General features: G+C 48.9%; 1 protein-coding gene across 1 annotated transcript; it reads left to right on the top strand.

The window, feature by feature from the left end:
- Nucleotides 1-1,832: 1,832 nt before the first annotated feature.
- NFAM1 (NFAT activating protein with ITAM motif 1) lies at nucleotides 1,833-16,435 on the top strand. Its single transcript, XM_050711748.1, has 6 exons — nucleotides 1,833-1,896; nucleotides 3,974-4,312; nucleotides 5,090-5,199; nucleotides 7,749-7,847; nucleotides 11,983-12,069; nucleotides 14,849-16,435. Exons 1-6 carry the CDS (start codon nucleotides 1,842-1,844, stop codon nucleotides 14,906-14,908), a joined length of 750 nt encoding a protein of 249 aa, XP_050567705.1. The 5' UTR covers nucleotides 1,833-1,841; the 3' UTR covers nucleotides 14,909-16,435.
- The last annotated feature ends 1,917 nt before the right edge of the window (nucleotides 16,436-18,352 follow it).

The following is an 18,352-nucleotide window of genomic DNA, read 5'->3' as shown; positions in this document are numbered from 1 at the left end:
CACAGCTGCCTGATCTGTGCCTACATATCTGAAATACCAAGTGGGCCCCCAGTGTCTTGTTACCGCTCTTGATTGTCCTTGCTGCTCAGCGTTAAGACCTGCGAGGAGCGATTTCCAGCTGAGACCAGCCCTGTGCAGCTCACGTCAGCATGTCTTGGGGAGAGGAGTTCGTTTTGGCTAATCTGAGCTAAACCTTCCCTGGAGGAGTGCAGCTGCTGCACCAGCCTTGCAGAGCCACACAAAGCCACTTGCTCCTCTCCCCATCTGTCAGGGCTCTCTGCAAGGTACTGGAGCCGTCCCTGGGCTCAGGGGAATGCAGCAGCCGCAGCTGTACACTGCACCCCTGTGTCGAGACCCCTTCCTCCTGAGGACACGTCCCAGGCTGAACAGGAGGAAAAACGCTGTAAACTAAAGATAGTTTTGGAGCAAGCCTTGCTCATACAAACTCAACAGACAGAGTGATTTTGACTATTCACAGTTTACAAACTCATCTACCGTCTTAGGCCTTTCTCAGAACAGACTGCACAGCTATCCACCAGTCTCTGCAATCCAGCAGGCAGTGTGAGCAGGCACCCTTGAAGTTGCAGCAAAGTGTTTTCTTGTGGACAGTACAAATGTCTCTCAAGACATCTGAAAGGAGGAAGCTGTCTGGAGAGAAGGGAAGACCTCTCAGACATGAAGATTTTTTGAGTCAGACACCGCTCAGCTGTTGCATTGCAGATGTCTTAGCTAAAAACAAGCTTTCACTGAAATCAAAGACTCTTCATGAGTTTAAGTGGTAGGATCCTCCCACAAAGAGAGGGCTTTCTTCTTCAAAGGGTTCTCCGTAGATTTCCCTACAATAGATTTCTTAAGGCTTGCCTGCATTGTGAAGCTGATTTAGAGCCAGCATCATGTGAATCTGAAACATCACAGCTGTTATGGATGAAGTCACTGCCTGCTTGTTCTCACTTCTGCAATTCGAGTGCCGTCCTCCACAGTAATCTAGCCACGAAGCTGGCTGTGGAGGGAAGTGCTGGGCTGTAAGGAGTGCAGTAGGGCTGTTTCTTTCTGCTGACTGCTGCTGCAGGTACTTGTTTTCCATTCTGAAGGTAAAATAGGTTATCTCATGCTTGAGTGTTCACATGAAGAACTAGTTTGATTGTGCTGCTCTGCCATGAACCCATGCGCTGTCGCACTGTTAGCGATTCCTCCATGTAAATGAACGACTTGAGTAAGATAATTTGAAGTAAGATGCCTTTATTCCAAAATATTGGTGGTCAATGCACTGAGATAATCAGGAACAGCTGTTCCAAAATAACTGCATAAACAAACCCTTGCAAAACTATGGTAAAAATCCCAACGTACTATTTTTAAGCTTGTCCATTGCTCCGGAATCAGTTGAATCATTCACTGAATTGGGCCACGTTTACCTCAAATGACCTCAAACGGTATCAGTCGAAGCACACTTTTTCCATGTTCCAAGTTGCTTCGGTCACTATGGAAGGTGACAAAGTTTGCTTTAAATGCGGGTGATATTTTACGGTCATTGGAAGACAAAGCTCTCTGCGTTGAAGAGCTTACAGTTTAATCTTTGGACGCTTGCTGATAGGTGTAACACCATGGTAATAGTACAGAGAAATGAACCACGGTGCAGGGAGGAGTCTGGCAGAAAAGCAGAAGAGCCTGCATCTGCCGGAAAGAGCTTGCCAAAAGCAGTGTGAGTCTGTCCCGCCTGTCCCTGCACAAACGGGAGGGGATCAAACAGCTCCTCAGGCGTGGAAATACCTGACAAAATCCAATCTCGTTTGCCTTTTGGATCTTCATATCTGATTGCTTTCTTACAGCCTTTTGACCCTACCATGGCCTCTAATCTAAAAGTCATCTTCCTGTTTCTTTGGTCGCTTCTCTGTGAAGGTAAAAAAAAAATATTTTTTTTCCTTTTGTTTACTCTCACGTTTGTTCATATTAGAGCATTTCCAGCCGCTATCTTTTTCTAATTTCCAGCGCTCCCCTCTAGGAATTTGCACACTGCTGCTATTTCTGTCTTTTAAGCATTTCAAAGCTCAGAGAGAGAATCCTTAAGAAAGGGGGAACATGGGAGAAGGGTTATATAACCTAAATAAAATGGTTGGGCTTTATCCCTGGCATGTTCTTCTCAAGCTAATGGCTCCTGGGAAGCTGCAAAAAGATGGATCTCTCCTCTGTTTTGTTAGAGCAATGCTTTGCGATGTCTTGTATAAAAACTACATTCATGTGTGTTCTGCTGGGTACAGATGAGGATAAGGATGATGAATTATTTTTGAAAATAAGGCACAGAAGAGACTACTCAGGTTATCATTCCCACGGTGGCTGCAGGATTTTCTGTTGCCTTCTTTCCATAACGCTGTATCTAGTGCACACAGGACTGAGCACTCACAAAGACCGTGTCCCTTAGGACTGTATTGTATCTCAGTTGCTTTTACAGCTAAGAACCTCTTTCTAATGATGTAACCTAATCTCTTCTTTACTCTTAGGGTATTGTCCCTGGCTGTGTCGTCTGTAGGGGATTTTTCTTAAGTGATGTTACTTCCCTGAAGTCTGTTCTGGGCAGTGATCATGCCCTCCTTCTGTTATTCCACCCCTCTGTTCTCCTTAGTGGTCTGCATTCAGTAGCATTAAGTCAAGAGTTGCCTCCTCTGATGCCGAGTCCCACCACGCAGAGGTGATGCTGCTGTTGCGACGCAGCGTTATTGTGTGATGACAGGAAAGCCAGCCTGGCTGTGCTCTGGGACTGCCTTATTAGTGCCTGTTGATCAGCCTGTTCGTAGATGCTGAACCCCAGAGAGTCCCAACAAAACCGTGAATGGTTTTGCCTGCCCATCCTCTACTTTCCCTCTCTATATTTTCCCCTTCTATTTTCTTGTCTCGGAAATAATCCCGGGTCTTTCATTTTGTAACAAGACTTGATGCAAGTTTCCAGTTCCCTTTTTTAAAGACAACAGTGCTTTGCACAGGCTTCCTCTTAAGGTGGTTTGTATGTGGTGTGTTATCAGCTGCCAGATAAATCAGCTACCAGAGAATGACTGATGTTAAACCCAGACTTGGCTGTGTTGCCAAGAGGTTCCGTACCCCAGGCTCCGTACTAGCCTGTGGCTCTCTCTTTTTTTTTTCTTTTATTTTGCAAAACGGGGAGTGAACGACGGTGTGGATTCCCATCTGTGCTTACTCATCCTCTCTTGTAATACCCAACATGATTGTCTACGGAATTTCAATGACAGATTGCTTTCAACAGACCTGAGTAAGGAGGAAGCACATGAAGGGCATGTTCTCCCATCTCCCTACCTGAAATAGTGTCACATATAGATATTTAAGATCTGCAGATAGTTACTGTATCTAGCATCCACTCTTGTGCTTTGCTGCCCATTTACAGCAGCAAAAGTTAGGAGTGATTAAGCCGTGTCTTATTTCTCATGGCCCAGCGTACAATATGCAATTTCCTTCCTTATTCTTGTCTCAGAGATGCACAGTTCCACTGACACACCTGCTTGCACACAGCGCCTTCGCTGGTGCACTGTGATCACATGCACACGTACACGTCCAAGCAGAGGATTGTAACTCAGGAGCTACAGAGGATGTCCAGTGAGTGTTTGCTTTAGAAAACCGCTTTCCAGTCATCCTTTGTAAACAGTGTCACGCCAGCACAAAATCAGTTCACTTCCTGCTTCATTTCTGCTCTTTCTGTATGCCAGCATTGTGCCGAGGAGCTCACAAGGGAAAAGGGAAAGTCTGTGATTGCAACAGGCTATCTCAAATCACACAGCAATGACCTAAGAGCTGTGGCAGATCACACAGGGCATGTGCTCTGCATCACTCAGTTTCTGACAAGGGCCAACAGTGCTCGCTCCAGACATGCTTCCCGACATATGTTTATTTTCACCACGTGATTGGGGCAGCAATTTTCTCCTGACTTATGGTGCTGTTAGGTGCCTGCTAACAATTATCACCCTTACAGGGGGAGATGTCAACGTACAGCAGAATCCTCTAATCCAGGTTGCACTGCTCAAGGAAGAAGTGTCCATCCCCTGTGAAGTCACCTTCCCTTACACCCTGAAATACACCAGATTTTCAATCTTCTATTACTGGATTAATTTGCTGGGTCAGAAGACATCCATCTACAATCGGGAAGAAAATGTACAAATCCCTCCTGGAGAAGAGAATAAGACCGTTGCCAAATCCTACAATCACAAAACCATGCCACTCGAAAGCACCTCTTCTACTGGCACCTACTATTGCGAGGTCCAGTGGAGTGACATCCAGAAAATGGGAAATGGAGTGTTCGTCCTCGTGAGAGGTAAGTGAACAACCAGAAAGGAAGAGTGAACAGTTAAAAATCAGCTGGACTTTGCTGTGAAAAGATTTCTTTGCTGTTCTCCTTTACCCAAACAAGCTATAAAGTCAGGTGGGAATAATACTTAATGCCCAATGCTTAAAGGCATCAGGGTTGAATGTGCTTTACACAGGGCTCATCGTAATGCCTCCCCCTTTTCCATGTGGCTGCAAGGGGTCGGTTGTTCTATTGATGCACAGACTGGAAAACAAGGGAGAGCTTCTGGCCAAGGCAAGAGGAATGCTAAAGAAAAGTGATACGGCCGTGCGTGCTGCTGACTGGCAGGATTTGCGTTGCTGAGCGCTGGCTATGAAAAACTTCTTAGGGTAAATGGGAAGAGCTGTGGTGAAAGAGCTTTGCTACACTGGTCAGAGGTGCCTGTAGTATCCACCCTGCTAGTTTGTGTAGCCTGTGTGCTTTCCACCATCTGCCTTTCTACCCCTACCACTGAAGACCTTTGCTGGCCTCTACCTACCTAGCACCCTTTTTGGCTCTCATATTTATATCATCTCCTTCTAATCAACATGAAGTGCAGCTGCTTATATCCCGTCTCCTTTGTGTGATTCTCCAGCTGCACCTTGCTCTCTGTTCAGTCAGGCTGTGTTTTGAAGCGTGTGTGCACCCGTACAACCTTTACTGCTTCTGTAGTTTCACTCTCCTAGGGCTTTTGGCCAGAGTTAAAAACACAACGGAATTATAACTTCCACTCACACTGTGAATCTTTTGCCTTCTTTCCCACAGGGACAGGGTACATCGAGACCTCCTACGGGCAGGACATCCTCATTACCTTTACCACTCTTCTGGCTGCACTGAGCATCATTGCAACAGCTCTGCTCGTGTGGAAAAGAAAGGCAAGTTATTACCAAATAAAAGCCAATACCTGACGTGACCCATCCTAGGAATTTATTTCTCTTGCTTCTAACTTGGCTGGATTGGAACTCCCCATGCTGAAATTTTCCATGCTGGGTGTCTGTCTCAGGTTTATTTTCTTTTTTTTAAGTTCAGTCATTCTGAGAAAAAAAGATTGCAGAAAAGACAAAGCGAGCTATTGATTTGTCCGTTAAAGACATTCTGGTAACCATTCTGACTCTGGTGTGCTCTGCTTTAGTGCAAGGGTCTGACACAGGGCAAGAAGTCACACCAGCAGCGTGCTGGCCCTGAGAATATTCAAGCAGATGCAGCCTTGTGATGGGTCTCTGGAAATTTGCAGTTCGTGTATGGCCGGTTGTGGCTCTTGTCAGTTTATCAGCTCGGTTTTCTAAAGGAGCCCACGCGAGGCTGCCTTTCCGCACAGTGTCAGTCTGACAGGTAGTGTGCCCTGGGCACCAAGGCAAGTCTCTTGCAGCCCTGATGGCAGGGGGAGAGCAGGGCTTTCCCCATGTCTAATCTTCTTTCAAGATGGGGGCTGCTCTGATGCAAAGGCATGACCTGATTGCGAGGAAACTCTGCAACTGCTTTCCTGAGCCATGGGCACCGTAGAAGACAGCAGTCTGCAGCGTGGAGGGCGTGGGAACCAGAACCTTGGGCATGTGCTCGGCAGGTAAAACATTAAGAGACAGGGCTGGGGGGGAAGGACAGGTCAAGGATCCCAAGGAAGCCCGTGTAGAGGTCCCAGCTGACTGGAAAAAAAGAGTGAGACAAGGACTTGAGGAGCAACCTGTTTTAGTTGACTCTGAGCAGGCTGTGGATCGGACTGGACAATCTCCAGAGGCATCTTCCACCTTCAGCAATTCTGTGAGGATGGAAGAGAGGAGCCTTGGGAGGGAAATGGACTGGGAGCCAGAGCGAGGAAGTACTAGAGCATGGAGGAGGGTGTTAAGACTGGATTGACAGGGACTCTTGGGTGAGGAGACTAGAGGCACAGGCTGGGACCAGTTGGGTAAGGAAAAGCTGAGGGCAAAGGGGAAACCAGAAGCGGAGAAAAAAGGGTATATAGAGCAGGAGAAGAAGAGCCAAAAGTAGGGGCAAAGGTCTGAATGAGACAGGGGAAAAAACTTTGAGGTTGTGATACAGGAATCTCTGCTGACCAAGCAAAATCTGCTGTTCCTAGTAGTGCCTCCTCCAGGCATTCAAAACAATATCCTCTGCACTCCTCCTGACATCTCAAGGCTGGCTTAAATAGTCCTGATGTCTTTTAGAACGGAATTTGGGGATTGATGCTTTTTAGGTAGTGTATCCCGACATTTTTACTCGTACAAGCTGCCCTCTGCCACCACAACAGCAGGCTTTTCGCGTGGAGGCTGTGTTGCTGGTGCAGACCTCTGACTCCAAGGAGCATCAGGCTTCAGCGCGCACAGTCAGAGCTCGTGAGATGGAAAACAGAGAGGCAGCAGTTGGCAGGCCTGCAAATCTCGTGAGACTTACCTTGCAGGCAGGCAGATGGAGGGGGAAGGAGTAAGGGCTGGAGATGGGCCCCCATCGCTGCCTGCCTAGGCAGCATCTCCAGGGGGACGAGGGGGGAGGCACCGTCACGACTTGCCGCTTGGCATCTCTAGGCTTTGAGGTAGGCCAGCAAGTCTCAGACCTGTGGGCACTCCTCGGGGCCTGGAGAGATCAGGCAGTCATTACAGTTGCCCTCCTGCAGAACACAGCCCGTATTTCTCACCACAGCTTGCTCAGACCTGCTGGTTTAAAAATGTTTATCTTTAAGAGAAGCTATTTAGCATCCTCCTTAGTTACTAATGGACTGGAAAGCAGTTCATCGTTTTCATGTGATGTGAATATAATCATCCCACTTCTTTCCGAATTAGAACAGAGATACTTAGCAAAGCCTGCTGCCTTTTCTGCCTCTTTCTCTTGCTTGCTGAGCAGGGCTAACCCTTGTCTGAGCATGAATGGAGCATGTTCAAGGAGAAGTCATCTGATGCAAGAAACACTTCAGAGGAAGAGGCCTTCTTCCTTCAGCTCCGTGCTGGACTTGCACGTTAGTGTAGCACTGACTGTATGGCATCATTAATGTCTGCCTGGTGCTTTTCCCCGGATTCTGTGTATTAGCATCTTCCCAGCCAAATCCTGACAGAAGTCTCTGCATTCTGCCTCTGTGAAATCCCCCTCACACTTTGAATATGGCCCTGCTTTTCTCCCTGTCCTACAGTATTGTTGTGTGCTGTTCTGTATCTCTGCCCCCCATCCAGCTTAGTGTCAGTGCAACTGATTTCCATATACAGACACAGCCCAGTTCTCTTTTCCAATGCTCCAATGTCAGTTGTCAAACTCCTTCCTTTTACCCTGTGGTGAGGAAAGTGGAGGGCCTGTGTTGCGCATGGAGACAGCATTCTTTGCTTCTGAAACGCTCAGGGGGTGTGCGAGCAACTGGCTTTGACATGACTCTGCATTCCTTTCATTTTTGGGGAGGTGGTGTTTTCTCCAAATGTGTGATTTGGTGTCTTGTCCTGAGCAGGTATTGTGTCCTAAAAGGAACCAGCTAAATATACTGAGACAGAAGGTAGAAACTCGGCCTCCTTCAGCCAGCCCGCCACCACCTTCTCCTGTTTATGACGTGAGTACCAGAATCGCCCTCCATCCCTTGTGTCCACGTCATGGTACAACCCCTCCTTTCCCTGACCTGCCATGGTACAGGCGAGGTGACAAAATACCAGTATTGTGATGTGAAACAAGCAGTCGGCCTGGTACTGGTGATCCTGCTTCTGTGCTCTGCTCCTCTTGGGACTGCGCATGGTGCACGTCTCCATCCTGATCCCAGTGCCAACGCCTTGCGCCATGCCCAGCAGCCCTGCTCCAGCACTGGTGGGCAGGAGGAAAGTGAAGGGAGTCTCCTTTTTGGAACATTTCCCTTTTTATCACTTAGAATCCAGCCAATCGACTCCTTTTTCCATTCCCCAAACTGGAGAACACCAACTGCTCCCGCTCCCTGAGCCCAGTAGCAGCAGTGTCAGAGGTAATAGGATTGGTGTGGCTCTCCTCAAATGTCAAGCCCAGACCTTGGCTACCTCAAGTAACCATGACCCCTAATCACATTTACAGCCCATCCAGCTCCATTTAAAATGTACTCCTTCTTTTTCCTTTTACTCCCATGGGAGGACCACTCAGCGAAGAAGGGAATGATTATTTTTTTATTCACGTGGTCTGTGGGACAAACGAGGAGGAATGAAATGAAAGTGAGTAGAGAAGGATGTTGCCTGAATATTAGGAAACCTTTCTGACTGTGAGGTCTATAAGGACTGGAAAAGTGTCTCCAAGGAAAACCTGTAAGCTCTGCTGCATGAATCATTTAAACTAAACAAAGTGGAGCTCTGGAGAATGTACTACAGAGAGGAGCAAAGCCCTGCCAAGGAGGCAGAGAAATCTGATAGGGGGCAGGTATGAAAACAAAGGCACTCCTGCCCCCTTCTCATTCTCGCTTCCCAGGTGGGGGGCACTGTTCTGTGGCTCTTCAGTTTTTGGAGTAGAGGTTTAAAAGAAAGCCCTGTATATTGTATGTGATACCTTTATTCTGGGTAGAAAGCAATGCTTTGGGTAAAGGATGTTGCAGGTTATAAACCTTTTCATTTGTATCAAGTAATTTCTTTTTAATTCAGGCTTTTAAAAATCCGATTTGGAAGTTTCCTGCCGAAGTGGATGATTTCTGCAAGGAGACCAAAAAAAAAAAAAATCAAATCCATTTCTTGCTCAGTCGGCCTCGTCATGCATCCTTAGCTCCATCTTAATTACATGTTTCATCATGTTGTTCTGTTCAGGAGGCCCCGCTAACGCTCATACAGCAAGCCAGCAGAGCCAGCCTTAGGCGCAGGCAGTCCCGGTAGCTGGCTGAGCTCCTGTGCTTGCAGGAGCCCTCCAGACCTGGCCCATGCAGCCTTGCCCCGTAGCCTGTTAACTGCCCGCCAGCTGCGCAGGGCTCTTGGCTTTGGCAGAGCAGCAAGCAGCCTCGAATCGTCTCGTGCGTGCTATGGGGTACGAGCCTGCCCCGTGGAGCAGCTGCTGTGACTCGCTCGGGCGTGAGGCAGCAGCTCCCGCAGCAGAGATGGCACAGGGTGAGGAGGTGGGAGCGTGGGGCTGCAAGGTGGAACGCGGGGGGTAACGGGGAAAAGAGGGCGAGAGCCCTGGGGTGGAGACCGTGCTTTGTGAGGTCCTGGTGGTGTAGAACTGGGTGTTGAACTTAGCGCTCGATTCGTGGTTGGGGGGGAGGCAGAAATCTGTGGCTGGCGCAGGGGTAAGATAAGGCAAGGGAATGGGATGGAAGAGTGAGAAGAGACTTTGAGTGGTGGGATAAAGAGGATTAGGTAAAGGGACGGGAGGCCAGCACATGCCAGATGTGATATCCGTGGGGGAAAGCAGATCAGAGTCCAGAAAAAAGTCAGGGAGTCGCAGTGTTCTTGCAGGCCTGGAACCAGGAGCAGCAGGAGGCAGGACTGGGCATCAAAACAAGGGCTTCGAACTGGCTGGTGCAGCTCATTAAATGCTCTGTGCTGTCCTCCCTGGCAGCAGGGCTCACCCCGGCACAGAAAGGCTCCTAGCACGCCTCCTACAAAGCCCTTCTGCTGCACATCACTAGGAGCAAATGCCCTCCCCACCGCCTCTTCCAGGCGCCACAGGTTACCTTGTGGTCCTTGGGGTTGGGCGTAAGCAGTGAAAAACAGCTCAGGGCAGTAAAAAACCCTGCAGGGTGTGTGGGGGCGGGGGGGCAGAGCTATGCTGCCGTGCGTTATTGGGCCCTTTTGCCCTCCTGCAGCCCTGGAGCAGCTCATTGCCCTGGCCGGACCAAAATCTGTATTTTCCTCCATCTTCCCGCTCGGCTGCCTAGTTAATGAGCAGCTTGGAAACAACAATCCGAGGGCCTCGCTTCATCCGCTTTACACTTCAAACAAGCTTTTTTTTTTTTTTTTTTTTTTTCTTTTTTTCAGCAGCAAACAGAGCTCCTGCAGCGCAGGCGGGTTCCAGAGCACAGGAGCTTTTCGGGAAAGCATCTGGCAGCAGGGAGGAGAGGCCCGCGTGCCGCCGCTGTGACAGTAGCAGGTGGTCAGTGGCCAAGTGAAAGGAATTGATTTGCAAACGGCAGTTGGAGACACCGGCTTTCCAACTGGCCAGCAAAGGACGGGCATTGTTAACAGCCGTCACGAGAAGAGGGCCCGCAGACGGAGGGAGTCTCTTCTGGGGGTTAAGCACCAAAAGGATGCCTCTTGCTTGCAAGTGGCTTTGGGACTGGGGCAGTGAAAGAGACTGCCTGTCACGGCAAGGGGGCACGGAGCCGGGCTGCCGGGAGCAGAGCACGCAGGACGAGGTCCTCACTGCCAGCATCACAAAGGGAATCGAAAATGAGGAAGGGGAAATGGGATTTTCTGCGTGCGCATGCGCACACGCGAATAGTTGGGGATGGCTGCTCTAGGCAAGTGGGCTGTTGGGAGCGGGAAGCGGACGGGTGAAACGCTTGGGCTGCTCCCGCAGGAGGAGTGGGGATGGGAGAGCTGCATGGTGCCCCACTCCTTGCAGCCCATCCTGTCCCAGTGCTCATTCCCAGCCCCGTTCCCAAACGCTGCTCCTTTATCATCTCGTCCTCCTTAAACCACGATCTCGCTGGCCACGACCCAAAAAGATGCTGAGCGTTTGCAATTCCCGACGAAATGACGGGGTGGGGGGGAGTCAAATGACCGTCAGCCCCAGATTCGACCCCCCGTATTTTGCTGGTCCCCCTCGCTGTGCTGCAGGGCGCCTCGCTCCCTCTGCAGCCTCTCCACTAATACCATCTGCCCCTCGTGCGGCTGGAGCTCCTCCCATCCTCCCGTTGCCAGAGAAACAGCCACCTTGGCAACCTGCTGTCATCCTTGAAACACACATGGAAAAGTCCTCCTGATTGTTATGTTTGATCCTTCAGGCAGATCTGGAACATCACTCAAACTGACATGCATCTCTTGTGACACGATTACCTGGGGGACCAACGGGTGCAGACACATGTAGGATGTGTGTGTGTTTCTCTGCGTATCCGTGCGGGACCGTGGATATGTCTGTGGGCCTGCGAGTGTATTGATTTTTTTTTTATTATTATTATTCTTTGCTCACTCTACGAAGAAAGGAGAGTTCTGGCTTGGAAATAAAAAAAATCAAAACAAAAACAAACCAAAACAAAACGGCAACCAGACAATAAATAGAAATGGTGCCTGATGTAAGGTTTCCTGTTTTCAACAGCCCTTGTGTTCCAGAAGCCCAGCCTAGCCTCCCCTCTCACCCTTGTGTGCCCAGAACAACCAAAAACAAGAGCTTTTTGGGCGTCAGGCACCTAAACCGTCCTGGGCGATGCAGGGTGCTGTCTGTTTCCTGTGCTCCCCGTGGTGCTCAGTACCCATTCCGGTGGCAGAGGGGCCTTCGTTTTGCATTGTTGTATCAGTCTGGAGTGGACAGAGGCAGGGGCATTGCCATTGTTCTCTCACTGCCTTACACGGGGTAGGTAACATCAAAAGCTGTCTCTGTGAGGCTGAAAAAGGACCGTGATGTAGCTGCACTGTAAAGATTTCAGGGGAAAATGGATTTTCTTTTTGCACACGTTGAGGACAGGAACTTTGGAATTTTGGAGACATCAGAGGTTCCTCAAAAATGCCAGGCACGAGTCGGGGAACAACGCAATGGGCCATCAGATGTGGTTAAACCTAAGCATTTTTTTGAACCCTCTCTTCTCTTTGCAGTGCCTGAATTCACGGCAAGTCGAGGTCTATTCTGTCCTTGAGAGCAACACAAAGAACCCAGAACCCAGAAGGAATCATCCAGGGGAGGTAAGGGCTGGGGCCCTCTTCTTGGAGAGTTCCCTTATGCACTGGGCACATGGGAAGAGAAAAGCCAGAGCCACCACGGCCCTAGCTGGCATTAAGTGTGTCTGCTATTTCCCCACCTCCAGCCCCACTGAAAGGGGAAAACGGGACGTGGCGTCCACTCGCCAGCTGTGCTGCACGTGTGGTGTATCGTCCCTCTTCCGGCACAACCCTTGCTGCTGCCGCGTTACTGGTTCTGGCAGGCAGATGCTTTGCTGTGTGATGTTCCCTGGAAGGTATCGAGATGTTTGGCATTGTTGCTCCCTCTCAAAGGGTCAGACATTCATGGAGAGTTGGCCAGATGCTGTCCCCCACTACTGTCCCTTCCAGATTGTTTAGGCAGCTAAGAAGTCCCCCAGAGTAGAGGAATCTGTGCACTGGGGGCAGACCCTGGGCACACCTTTGCTCTCGCTGGCATTAAGCACCTGAGAGCCATTTCCTGGTAGCAGAAGCTACGATGGCCTGAACGGAGGCAGGAAAAGGCAGCGTGGCTATATTTTGGGCTTGGATCTTCTTGCTGGGCTGGGAGTTATGAGTTAGAGACGAGGAACCGAACCCACCCGTAATGAACGTAGCCACAATATGCAGGCACAGATCAATTGTGGGGGCCATATGGCACGGACCAGAGTCCCACGCAGCCCTGCACCCTGCTCTTGGCAAGCATCAGCTGTTCCAGAGGGACAAAGCTTGCATCAGGCACCCCAGTGAACGTTTCCTTCCTGTCCTCAGATCTTTGTTGGTCATTTGCCTTCCAGACCTCTTATCTGCTTAAAAAATAGGTTCACTCTTCTAACATTGGAAAATGTAACTGAAAAATGTCCCCTTCTTCTCCCAATGATGTCCCGTTGGGGAAGGTTCCCCAGGTTAAGTATGCAGCTTTGGCTGGCACCGTCCCTCCCTTTCATGGAGGACAGTATTTCCAGCATCTGAAGCACTTTCACAACTCCCAGCTTCATAAAAAGGTGGAAGAAAATCAAGTGCCTTCTACATCAGAGCTAACTGCAGAGTGTTCTGCTCCCAGGGCCGCTGGCATCCTGCAGTTAGTGCTGTGGCTCCACAGCAGCGGTAGCAGGGGCAGGGGCAGGTACCTGATTACTGCAACTGACTACTGAGGGGAAGGATGGTTTGTGTTATATATGCAGCCTTGTACTCCGGTGTGTAAGATGCACTGGGAAAGAGAGCATCCCTGTTTTTGTGTTCTCGCTGCATTTTGAATTAGTTGGGTAGGAAAAACAGTAAGTCCTGATCCCCCTTCCCTGTCCTATTTATTCTTCTGTACGCCTTTATCAGCTGCCCCCTTCTAAATGATTCAGTCTGGGTGAGGAGATGCAGTATCTGTGTTTGTTTTTTCCCGTCGTGGTGTTGTCTGGGCTGTGTTGAATCACCTGTGTGTGGCCCACACCACTCAGCTGCTGCTTAAGGGGTCAGCAGCCGTGTGAAACAGAGCGGGAGCAAAGCAACAAAACGAGCAAAGAAGCATCTGTGTGCAAGCGGGTCTGGCTCCTGTGGTCTCTGTGGGAGAAACAGAGGAGGAGAAAGCAAAGAGAGGTGCTGGGATGGGCTCTCACGGGCACTGAGAGTGTGCCCAGTCCTTGTGCTGCTCAGAAGGTAGGGAGGTGTGAGTAGCAGGGCCCCACTGCTGCATCCCACCTCAGGGGGAGCCGAAAGGGGCTTCTGAAACAGGAGCACCTGTGGGGAGCGGAAGGCGATGCCAAGGCCTTGGGATCTCCGCGCAGTGAAGGGCGACTGAAAATGGAAAAGGTGGGCGGGCTGGATTCAGCTCTGAGTTTGTTTCTCAGAAGCCAGGAACGAGTTTGGTTCCCCCCAGAAGGGATACGGCCTTCTCTGCACGGCACAGTTTGACTGCCCTGCCCAGTACGGCTGCAGGCACCTTGACCAGCTTCCCTCTCAGCCGTCCTGGGCTCTGACCGCCTGGGACACTGGTCCTGCAGCTGGCTGTGCCAGAACGTAACAGGGTGTTTTCCCAACAGCACGACTCGTGGGCCGGCGGGCTTGTGCCGGGCCGGGGAGCTGGGATTGCTGAGCTGTGCCTGAGACGTGCTGCGGATGCCGCGCGCAAAGGGAAGCCGGGCAGAGAGCACCTGAAAGGAGAGTGTTTGCGAGCTGTCACTGCGCTGCCAGCCAGCCTGGGTGGCAAAGGGTTAATCCTCCAGAGCCTGTGCGTGCTTTGGAGGTGCCCGCGCTCAGCTCTTCTAAAACGCTTCCCTTTGGTGGTGGCAGCAGAGAAAAAGCTAGTGTAGGTAGGGCTCCATTCACCCTCTGGCACTTCAGCTACTTGCTGTGTAACCTTGCTTACAGCAGGCCTGTGCCACGCGGCGCTTAAAATATCAGTCTGTCAGCGCCTTGTCTGCACCGGGAGCGGCTGTGAGGAATAGACTCAACTGTTGAAGAAACAGGATTGAGGAGGTCAGGGAATTCCTCCTTCACAGAATCCAGAGTGATTTATTTTTTTCACCGAGCCCAATTTTCCCTCCCCTCCCTGTCTGACAGCTTTTTGGGGGAAGAGTGACAAGCAAAGGAGGCATCTTTATCCCTTGGGCTGGATTAGTCACGTTCGTCTCTGTCGGAGCAACATTTCTCAGTGTAGTGGCTTCCATTGCGGTGGATCACTTATAGCCATTTCCAACAGAGCAAACGTCAGTGTCTGCTGATGAAGAATTAATTCGTCTTCTTTTGAATAATTTTCCTCTATTTCTTTTTCCTCCTTTTCATCATTCTGCAGACATCTAAGAAGCAAGAAACTCTAGAAGAATCCTCTGATACACTGTATGAGAATATCTAAGGGGGAAAAACTGACTCTGTGTGGACCAGACATCTTCCTGCACGACAGAACTACTTTCTGCATCCTCAGTTCTCTGCGAAGACCCACAGCGACTTCAGGGTGCAGCCACGGGGGACTTGCGAACCCCGGGCTCCCTCCAAACTGCCCTTCATTAACAACAGAATGCGTCCGTTCAAATCCCACTGGGGCTCAGTCTGCATTGCTGCAGTGAAGATATTTTGCAGCGAAGCTGTTTGATGCAAAAAGAAAAGCTGGTTTTTGTCAAGCACTCGTACGTAGCTTAGACATGGTGCAGATGGGATCTGTGCACGTTTCTCTCACCTGGCCTGGCTGAAATACTTGAATCTTGATCCTCTGTAAGCAATAGTGCGATCCAGAGACCTCCCTGCTTGCTGGCCTGATCTTCCAATCCTGACCTGCAGCAGTCCATCTGATCCTGTGCCTACAGCTTCCCTGACACAGCCGTCAGGCCTTCATGCATAGTTTAACTGAGATACAAACATCCACCTGCCCATTTTTTCCTTTCTCAGGAACCCCACAGTGAAACATGCTTTCTCATAATCTGCTAATCCCATCGAGTAGTCACAGATGCCTGCTGTGACCATACTCAGCCGACCCAAATCAGTGCCTTGGAATAAATGCTTTCCCTTCAGCAATATCAGCAGTAAACGGTGAGGAATGGATGCATGAACAGAGATAAAGATGGAAAAAAAGGAAGCCAGAGAAAATATCCCTGCCTGGCACTGTGTCTCAGTGGCAGTGCCCTTTCCAGAACAAGGAAATGGAACAAGGAGCTGGGAATCCGAGGAAAATGCCTTGCTGGGGCTGAACAGATCTGGGGCCAGGTTCCAGAGATGTTCAAGCCGAGCTCCCCAGTTTCCCCAGTTCTGAAATCTCTAACAACTGGAGTGAGGAGGGAGGTCTTAGAGATGAATTTTCTATTCCTGCTCCTCTCTCTCCTGTCAACTGGGACTTGCCTACCATTTGTGCTGATGGATATCCTAGTTCTGATAGGGAAGAAGTTACGTTAAATATCCATATAACGTGATCAAACCAGTGGATCAAAAAGCTGAGGCTGTTCTATCTCAGATTAAAAAAACAACAACAAAGTAACAACCAAACAAAACCAACCCAAAATAACAATACGTAGCATAACTTGAGAGGAATCATAGAAACCTCTTTAAAGAAGAAGATCAAATTAAAACTGAGCTCCAGGGTCATAGGACCCTCTCTAGTTGAAGATAATGTTGCTATGCATCAGAGATAGCGGCTATGGAAAATGTCTCCGGGGCCTCCAACCTTCCTATACTATGTTTAAAGAGATAATCCGCTTATTGCTTTGCTCTTTTTATTAGAAGAGATTTCAAACATGCAATTTGGACTTTAACCACAGGAAAATGCTTTTTCTCTTCCCAGTGTTGAGGAATTCATTTCAAAAATAGCAATGAATAGACAGCATGGCTTATTAGACCTGTCTTCCATTTGTTAAATGATCGTAATAATTATAAATAAATATTTCTGAACTCAACAATTTTAGTATTTACTAATGTGACCAGAAATATAAATGAGGAGAAAACATTTGTCTTCATGGAAAAAAAAAATTACAAGGATTGCACAGGTATAATATTTTCTTTCCTTACCAAATTTGAAGAATGATGAGATGAATTATAAATATGTTGCAATACAGCGATAAAATATTCAGAAGAAGGTAGTGGATTAGATGAAGAGTTAAAACTTTCAAAGTAACGCTGCTTGGTTTTTGTGTTTGGCTTTTTAAATTTTGTAAATACTAAAAACAATGGTTAGCACTAAAAATTTCCTAGCAGAGATCTCACTTTGCAGTGAATTGTTTTGTCTCGTCTTTCTATTACCTTTCTAAATAGCGTTTCTTACATTTATGTCTGAACAGTTATATATATTAAGTAGCTGAAGCCGTTTAAAACGAAACATAAGAAAAAATGGTACTTGGAATATAGGGGCTGTTCTAGACCAGTCAGTGCTGAAGTACCAAACGAATCACAAGCGGTTATGATCAATTAAGTGAAAAAGTAAAAGTTTCCAAGAAGCACTGGGAAGGCTGGGGATCTGGGCTGTGCGCCAGAGCTCGTCAAAGTCAAGGGGAGTTGCTGCGTTGATTTCAGTGGGTTTTGGTTTGGCCCTGCAAGGCTAAAAGGCTGCTGCACGAGAAGGAGGAAGGTTGGAAGCTACGCAGCCAGAAGTTAGTGTCGCTTCCTTGGCATCGTGCACTGTGGGCAGCAGCAGCGGCATCTGAGGTTGTGAGAGAGAAAGGCGTAAAGGAGAAGATTGGGAGAGAAGGGGTGTTTGTAAATACAACAGAGTTTTCCAAGGAGGTATGAGGAAATGCCTTCAGGCACCAGTAGGAGAAAGTAGTAAATATAATTTATATAACATTGGTATAGCTATTTATAGCTGAGATTTGTTCAGGAAAAATAAAATAAAAAACCAGTCATTTGCTCTTTTTGTCTCACCTGGCTCTATGGTCCATGAGAATAGATGCAGAAAATGAGTGTTATTAGGAAGAGGAGAGGAGCTCATTTTTAAGTGTGGAGCAATACATATAATAAATAAAAGGAAGAAAATTTAACGATCGGCTCCCCCAGCTCCACACAGGACAGAGCTGATGACTGAGTCGTGTTTATTGCCCACATTTTGCTTTAAATTGAATGTTGAGAATGGATTCCTCTTTAAAACCGCGTCCCTGAGGGCCACAGCTCTGCTCGCTTCCCCCAGCATGGTGCTGCTGCGCGCAGAACACGCTGTCAGGTTACGGTGGTGTAATCTTTGATTCCCGGGCGCCGGGAAAGCTAAGAGAAATTATCCCTTTGTATTGACAGGATTTCAGGCAAGCGGAGACACGTTATCAAAATAAGCGGTGGTGTGAGGTGGGAATGCACCATCTGCCTTCCTCTACAGGAGGTGCTGTGCTAGCAGCAGGGGCCCTTGCCCTCTCCACCGGGAGCGAGCCCGCAGTCCTGAGCGGTGGATGCCGTGTCTCAGCGCGTTGCCTTAGCTGGTGTTGCTGTAAGGGGCGTTGGTGGCACTGAGATCATCCAGTCCCTAAAACAGTCCCTTCACAGCTCTTTCCAGCCTTTTTGCCTTTGAGAAGGCAAAAAACGGAGCGCATGCGAGTGTGTCGGTGGTTTCATCCTTTTCTGTAGAGAACAAACTTGCATGGGTTCTGCTCTGCAGTATGAAGTACATCGGCTATATTTTGCCTTTTATCTGTAGACAAGAAAGAGCTCATTGTGGTGGGTGACTACAATGAAATGCATGACCACGCTGTAGTCCTCTGTGTTCTCCTTCCTTGCTTCTGTCTCCTAATTGTCTTCTTTTCCCTTCTCGTGGGTATCCCTGTCATTAATCATCTCTATGGCAATAGCGTCTAAAGACCTAGCTAGGGCTGAGCCTTACAAAAGGAGGCAC

Source organism: Cygnus atratus, chromosome 1 (assembly GCF_013377495.2).
Source record: "Cygnus atratus isolate AKBS03 ecotype Queensland, Australia chromosome 1, CAtr_DNAZoo_HiC_assembly, whole genome shotgun sequence".
Lineage (NCBI taxonomy): Eukaryota > Metazoa > Chordata > Aves > Anseriformes > Anatidae > Cygnus > Cygnus atratus.
This window is presented reverse-complemented; position numbering and strand designations above follow the sequence as displayed.

Coding starts and splice junctions, on each gene's coding strand:
- NFAM1 (XM_050711748.1), top strand. CDS start 1,842: ATGGCCTCTAATCTAAAAGTCATCTTCCTGTTTCTTTGGTCGCTTCTC. Junction 4,313..5,089: donor AGTGTTCGTCCTCGTGAGAG/GTAAGTGAACAA, acceptor TCTTTCCCACAG/GGACAGGGTACATCGAGACC. Junction 12,070..14,848: donor GAAGGAATCATCCAGGGGAG/GTAAGGGCTGGG, acceptor ATCATTCTGCAG/ACATCTAAGAAGCAAGAAAC.